This window comes from Choloepus didactylus, chromosome 13, assembly GCF_015220235.1.
Source record: "Choloepus didactylus isolate mChoDid1 chromosome 13, mChoDid1.pri, whole genome shotgun sequence".
Lineage (NCBI taxonomy): Eukaryota > Metazoa > Chordata > Mammalia > Pilosa > Megalonychidae > Choloepus > Choloepus didactylus.
In genome coordinates, this window is record NC_051319.1 from 7,549,494 (window position 1) to 7,556,772 (window position 7,279).

The window sequence follows — 7,279 nt, forward strand, 5'->3', positions numbered from 1 at the left end:
CATCACTTTCATCTTTATTGTTTTCAGTTGAGGCAACCAAATTGCATTTGTCTGTAGCTGCTAGGAGAGAAACTTTTCATTTTAAGTTGATCCCATTCTCTCATTCTTGGAATCAATAAATGAGTAGAAGGTGCTTAGTCAAACTGTTGAGAAAGAAGTAAAAGACCATGTACATGTGAGATTAGGGAATATTGTCCTACTAATTAAGACAACAATGGGAAAAAAAATTAACCACAATGCTCATTGTGTCTCAATTGATAATGCTTTTAGGTAAAGTCCATACTGTTTGGAAATCACTGCTTCATCTCTGGTGTCAAGACCTTCAAAGTACCATTAGAAATGAAAAAGATGGTGGTCCATATGAGTGTGTCTAGAGTTATTATGGAAGTCCTTATAGTCTTTTCTTATCATTGGCATTCAATGATGAGGAAAATACCTCTCATTTCTTCCCCTTGTCTATCATACTCCCAGTCCAAAGTAATAAGTAAAACAGAAGGGAGACCAGCTAACAAGTGGTGAGCCCATGACCGGATTTGTGCCAGTCAGATCCAATAAGACTACATCAAGTTGCTAAAGAAATTGACCCACTGATAACAACAAACAGTATAGCAGCAGACCTCAAGCCTTTGTTTCACATTCCTCACTGTTAATAGGCAGTGGAGGCTCAGATTTTGAGAAATCTAACCTGTATGTAAATGTTTGACAGTGCTTTCCCAGCAACCTGTAGTTTAACAAAGAATGGGAAATGAAAAACATTTTTGTCACAGGTTTCTTTTATACAAATTTCCTTAACTTAGTGAGATACCTATGCTACTTACTCTTTGCTATTTCCCTTATCTATACTGCATTGCATTACATCGAAAAGAAAAAGAGGAAGTGCTTATCCTCATGGTGAAAGGTCTCAGGAATTGGCTGAGTCTCCTTCCAAGGGAAAGGGGAGGGGCACCCATAAGATTAGGAACCCTCCCATTTGTCCTGAGTCTCTGAGCTGGGGCCCCCAAAACTACTGCCTTAATAACAATTATTTGCATACCAAATATATCAAAGTCTTAGAAAGTCTCAAGAATACCATTTGATTTAGTGTTTCTTATGCAATTTCAGTAGCATGTTAAGACCAAGGGCCTTGACTTTAGGGAAGTTATACCCCAAATGAGGGCATTTGGCTGATGGGATGAGTGGAGGCTAAAATCCAAGACTGCTTCTTCCTGTAAAGCTGGGTACCTTTTACTACTTCACCCACATGAGTGGCCCTGAGCCCTTCTTCTTGATGATAACAACTCACATGTCATCTCTCTCTCTGAAAACCCTCCAAAGGCTTCCCATCATACTGAGGATCAACTCCGAAGTCCAAATGGTAACATGATCTGGCCCCACTGACCTCTCCATCCTCAACTCTCACCACTCTTCCCTTAGTTGCATTATTCCGGCCATTCAGGTCTTTCTGTTCTATGAAGACCCCAGCACATTCCTGCTTTAGGCCTTTGCACTTACTGTTTTCCTCTAGCTTGCTTCCTCACTTCACTCAAATGTTGTTTCAGACAGGCCTTCCCTAACCAGCCCATCTCTCCCTCTCCCTTCCTCTATATCCATTATCCTGTCTTAAGAAAAAAAAGCCTGCCTTACTATTTGAATTTTGTATTTGTATATTTGTTTATTATTTGTCTTCTCCTAGAATAGGGGTGGTAAACTACACTCTATCCTTCTGCATGATTTTATAAATAAAGTTTTATTGGAATACAGCTATGCTCATTTGTTTATGTGTTGTCTTTGCTGCTTTCATGCTACAACTCTGTAATTAAGTAGTTGCAACAGAAACGATATGGCCTGCAAAGCCAAAAATATTTACTGTCTGGACCTTAACAGAAAACCTTTGCCAACCCCTGCTCTAGAATGTAAGCACTATGAAGGCAGGTACTTTCTCTATTTTGCTCATGCCTGTATTTCCAGTACACGTAATATTGCCTGGCACACAGTAGATACTCTATAAATAGTTATTAAATGATTGAACATGTAGATGAATGAATGTCCATCCAAATATATCTGGAAAATGTTTTTATTAATTCAACAAATATTTATTGAGCTTGTGTCAGGCATTGGGCTGTGTGCTGAGGACATAATAATAAGAGACCAAAAAAAATCAAAGTTTTAAGAATGCCATGTTACAGTTAAGTCCCAACTGCATTGGGAATCAAAAGGAAAGACACCTGTCTGAGCCTAAAGATGGTACCTCTAAGGATGAGAAGTTCTTACTTCACTGCAAGTAAAGGGCAGTGGGCAAGACACTGCAGGCAGAGAGAGGAACCTGCCTTAGTCCAGAAGTGGGCAACCACTGCTCTCTGAGGGAACAACAGGTTGTTTGGTATGTGAGAGTTGTTTGAAGGGGATTTGAACAATTTCTTCATGGGTTTGAATAATCACTCTCCTCATCTTTCTGATTCATTTTAAAATTTGGAGAAAAATAATGATTCTTCACAAAAAGCCTACCCCTTTCTCCTGAGGTCTTTGGGCCCAACACAAAACCCCTAATGATCATCCAACATGATTATGACAAATCACCATAGAATTGAAGATAAATCTTAGCTGCTTCTTCATTTGGCTACCAAAGTGCCACTTCTTCCCAGGACTCATGGGGTCTGTGATGTAAAGAAAAATGCTAAGTTAAATAAGCACCAGGACAATAGTATAGTGCTCAGAAATAAAAAGGAACAAACTATTATTAAACACAACAGCATGGATAAATCTCAAGGCATGATGCTGAGTGAAAGAAGACAAGATCAAAAGGTTATGTACTGTCTGATTCCATTTACAGGACTTTCCAGAAAAAGCAAAGCTATAGTAACAAACAGATTAACCGTTACAAGGGTTTGTGGTAGGGGCAGCATGAGAAAGTTTTGGCAGTGATTGAGCTGTTAAATGTCCTGATTGTGGTGGCAGTTACATGAATCTTTTCATGTGTTAAAAGTCATAAAAATGTACACCGATAAAGGGTTAATTTCACCATACGTTAATTAAAAAAAGAAAGAATCCCTGAAGATTATGATGGGATTTTTACTTATGTCTTCTTCTAACCATAATAAAGCATTTAAAGCCATATTTTTAAAAAAGCACTAGGCAAGGAGGCCTTGACCACTCATGGGAATTGGAGTGCTCAAGGGGAGAGGAGAAAGTCAATATTCTGGAACTACATGGAGAGCTTTAGCTTCCTTGCTTCAGTTCCTCTTTTACTTTCCACAGAACAAGGTAATTCTTCACTTCCCAATCCAGGGTTACCAGATTTCAACCCAGAACTGGCTGAGCATCCTTTGGCAGAAGAGAGAAAATGTATTCAGAACTTGATGGATATTGGAGCAGACTGGCCAGTGTACTCTGGGATGTGTACCAGATCACAACACTGTGTCCAGCACTCTTGTGTAGATGAAAAGGGCTCAATGAAGTGATAAAGGAGAACCTAAAAGAGCTGTGGGGCTAACTTTCCCAGGTTCCAGGAAAGAGAGCCTAATGAAATGAAAGTGACTTGATTCTAAAGAAGATCAATATCCTGCATGTATTATTCATATGAATAGTATCACTAGAGCCACATTTCCATAAAATAATTAGTATTGCTGGGGGATTTTTTATTCACCCTAAATATCTAGTTCATCCATGATGATGATGGTGACCCCACAGTTTATGTGGGAAGGTAGTGGTGACCCCTACCTAGAATTGTACCCCACAAGCATCCAGTGCAGGGTAAGAGAATTAAGCATCTCTCCTTTCTTGGTGGGGGGAAACTGTAGGCTGTGGTTTACATATATGTGAAAGGGCTGTTCACAGGAAAAATATTGCTCCTCTTTGCTTATGTAACAATAATAATGATAATTCAAAAGATTTTTACATTATCAGAAAAGAATGTGCTTGACTTCTCAGAGAATAAAATGTATGGCAACAGTGAGAATCATAAAGTTTCATTCATCTGATATTGGTCCTGAAAGAGCTGCACAAAGCACAAGTGATGTCACAATCTCAAATACTGGATTTCTTTCTCCTTTTCCCTCATCATGCACCTTTCTCAGGACTATTACCACATAGGGACAATTGGAGTGTCTCTGAATTTTTTCAGAGGTAGCCTACTACACCAACCAACCTGTTGATTCTTTATCCCCTTAACTAACTTTAAACTGTAAAATGGAGATAAAATTACACTCCATTGTGTCTGCCTGGTAGAAGTAGGGTGGAGTGGGAGAGGAAAAGAAATGTGTTGCAGATGAACTAGATTATGACTTCAGATCATTTTGAAAACAGAGATTTGAAAATTTCAGAAGCGTTTTACATCTTTTATCTTAGATCCTTACAAACACTTCTCCCCATGATGTAATAAGGAAAGAGAGTTTTATCCCAATTCAACAGAAGCTGGAACCAAGACATGTGTCAGTTAAGAATTTGCCAGAGGTTGCACAGGGGGTTAGTAGAGAAACAGGGTATAAAACTTGAGTCTCCTGATTCTAGACCACATGGCTCTAGTCAGCAGGCCAGATGGTGGAGTGTCACCTGGCTCCCCCTGCCCCCCACCAGACTGACCAAAGCCTAGGAGATGAAGAGGGTCATGTTCTGTAGGACTCAGGTGGAGCTATTATTCCTACCCCTAGGCCTTAAGGTAGTGGTATGTTCACAGTTGAGAATGTGCCTGACCCTTTTTAAGTCTTACTTAAGTATCATTCCGTCTAAGAAGCATATTCTGACTCATTCCTACTCTCCAGAGAATTACCTCTGCTGAGCCCCACTATACGTTAAATACAGTGCTCTCTGTGCTTCTAATTTTTTATATGCCTTGATGGTCTTACTACTCACACAAGTTAACCTTTCCCTCTTGTCTGTAAGACCCTGATGTCATGGCCCAAGAGGGCTTTTGTAGCCAAAGGACTAAAGAAAGCACTGGACACGTTCTGAGACATGAGCTTTTACTATAGGGCCTACCTACAGGGTGGGGAAGTCGAGCCACGTTGCCCTGAATTCAGGAGCTTCTCTGAATGGAGTGAGGAGCTGCTCTGAATGGCGGCCAGTTCAGAGCACAATATGGAAATAGTCCACCCTTTGGGGGGCTGAATAAGCTGTTTATAAGGGCTCGACATTCCAATGGGTATGCGAGCATAAGGCAGGGAGTGGGGTCGTGCAACGTAGGGAGGGGTTGATTGTAATCAACAGGAAGGAGGGGAGGATTATAGAGATAACAGTATCTCAGGGAGTCTCAGGGAGGAGGTAGTTTTGGGTATAGAGTACAGTTAGCATCTGATATTACAAGGAGAATAGGTCCTATATCAAGCAAACTGCTGTGTGCAGTTTTCAAGACACTTGGGGGCCAGGGGCTCCCACACCTGAGATCAGGGCCTGGGCTTCATTGTTATGGTATTCCCAGAGCCTAACACAGAGCCTGTCTCATCGTAGGTACACAATACTTATTTGAAGAATGAAAACATGATCTGAAGAGGTATAAATCTGGGGCAAGTCAGGCATGGAAAAACCTTGGAAAAGTCATTTGACCTTTCTAAGCCTCAGTCTCCTCATCTGTAAGATGGGGATAATAGAAAGATAATAACCTCAAGTGTTATTCTATGTAGAGTGCTTGGAGAGGTTCCTGTCTCACCGTAAACTTATACTACACGGTAGCTATTTGTGGCACCCAGCATCCAAGATGGCCTCAATGGAACTTGCCTCCTGTTATCCATGCCCTTGCATAGTTCCCTCCTACACTGAATAGGGCTGATTTTTGTGAACAATAGGAAATAGGGAAAATGACAACATGGCTTCCATGACTAGGTCATAAAAATTACTGAGGCTTCCATCTTGCTCTCCCTAAGATCACCTGGAGCAAGCTAGACACCATGTCATGAGGAAACGCAAGCAGCCCTATGGAGATGTCCATGTGGTGAGGAGCTAAGTCTTCCTGCTAACAGTCACCATCCATGTGTATGCACCATCTTGGAGACAACTTCCAGACCCAGTCAAGCTTTCAGATATCTGTAACCCTGGCCAACATCTTGACAGCAACCTCATGAGAGTCTGGAGCCAAAAACACTCAATTAATCCACTTCCAACTCCCTGACCTATGGACACTGTGTGAGATATATATCACCCATCAAAGAACCACTTCTTCTTCCTCCTTCCCCCCAGCCCCTGGCAAATTCTAGTCTACTTTGTCTCTATGAATTTGCTATTTCTATATATTTTATATAAGAGGAATCATAGAGTATTTGTCCTTTCGTATCTTGCTTATTTCACTCAGTGTAGTATTTTCAAGGTTCATCCATGTTGTCATGTATATCAGAACGTCATTCCTTTCTTTAGCTGAGTAATATTCCATTGAATATATATACCACATTTTGTTTATGAACATTTGGTTGTTTATAAACACTTGGGTTGTTTCTTTTGGCTGTTGTGACTAATGCTGCTAGAACATTGGTATGCAAGTATCTGTTGAGTTCCTGTTTTCAATTCCTTTGATTATATACCTAGGAGAGGAATTGCCTGTTCATTGTTGTTTTAAGCTGCTAAGTTTTGGGGTCATTTGTTACACAGACATACATAACTAATACATTCTTACTGTAAAAATTGTTGTAAAAGTATAAATAAAGAGATACTTCCTACATGGTCAATTCTTGTTCTTGACTGATCTCAGTTCAGGGAGCTTTGGGGCAGAAAGGCTGGTTTTGACCAAATTAAGACTTCCCCTCCCCCAAAACTAAGGGGGTAACTGAGATAGACATTCTCAGCTGTATAGGATCTTGAGATCCACACCCAAGCTGAGGAAGGTGAGAAGGTCCTCTTGGCTCTATTTGCCATGTCAGACAAACTTCTGGAGAATATCACTGGACACTGAATCAAATACCCTCATGTTATTTAACTATGTCAGGCAGGTAGGTCATTTCCCCAAATAAAAGGAAAATTCTGACCTCAAGAGTTAATCGTGGACTCCCCTCACTTCCTCCTCCCCCAGAGCTAGCACACTGCCCAGACCAAGCCTTGGCTTGTGTTCCCCTTCCCAAACCTGTTACATAAAATTTTGAGGAAAATGGTCACATTTTCAAAGTAACCAGTATTTGACCAAATATTGGGAGAAAACATTTTCTCAAGCTACACAGGTCTTGGCATTCTTCAGAGTTTGGATGTTTGGCACAGAGGTAAGTATTTGGCTGTGAGCTCCCACACAGTTGTGTTACTGTAACTCTAAACCCTCAAGGCCCCTCCCTTTCTCAATGATCCCTGGTGTCACCACAGACTTTGCCACTTCTTTTGGGGTGTTCTG

General features: G+C 40.8%; 1 protein-coding gene across 1 annotated transcript in view; it reads left to right on the forward strand.

Moving 5' to 3' along the window:
* PTCD2 (pentatricopeptide repeat domain 2) overlaps positions 1 to 6,127 on the forward strand; it is a 69,356-nt gene extending 63,229 nt beyond the window's left edge. Inside the window, exon 13 of the mRNA XM_037800974.1 lies at positions 5,835 to 6,127. Coding sequence (XP_037656902.1) covers positions 5,835 to 5,914 — 80 coding nt within the window. The 3' untranslated portion in view covers positions 5,915 to 6,127. The remainder of the gene's footprint in view (positions 1 to 5,834) is intronic.
* Positions 6,128 to 7,279: the final 1,152 nt, after the last annotated feature.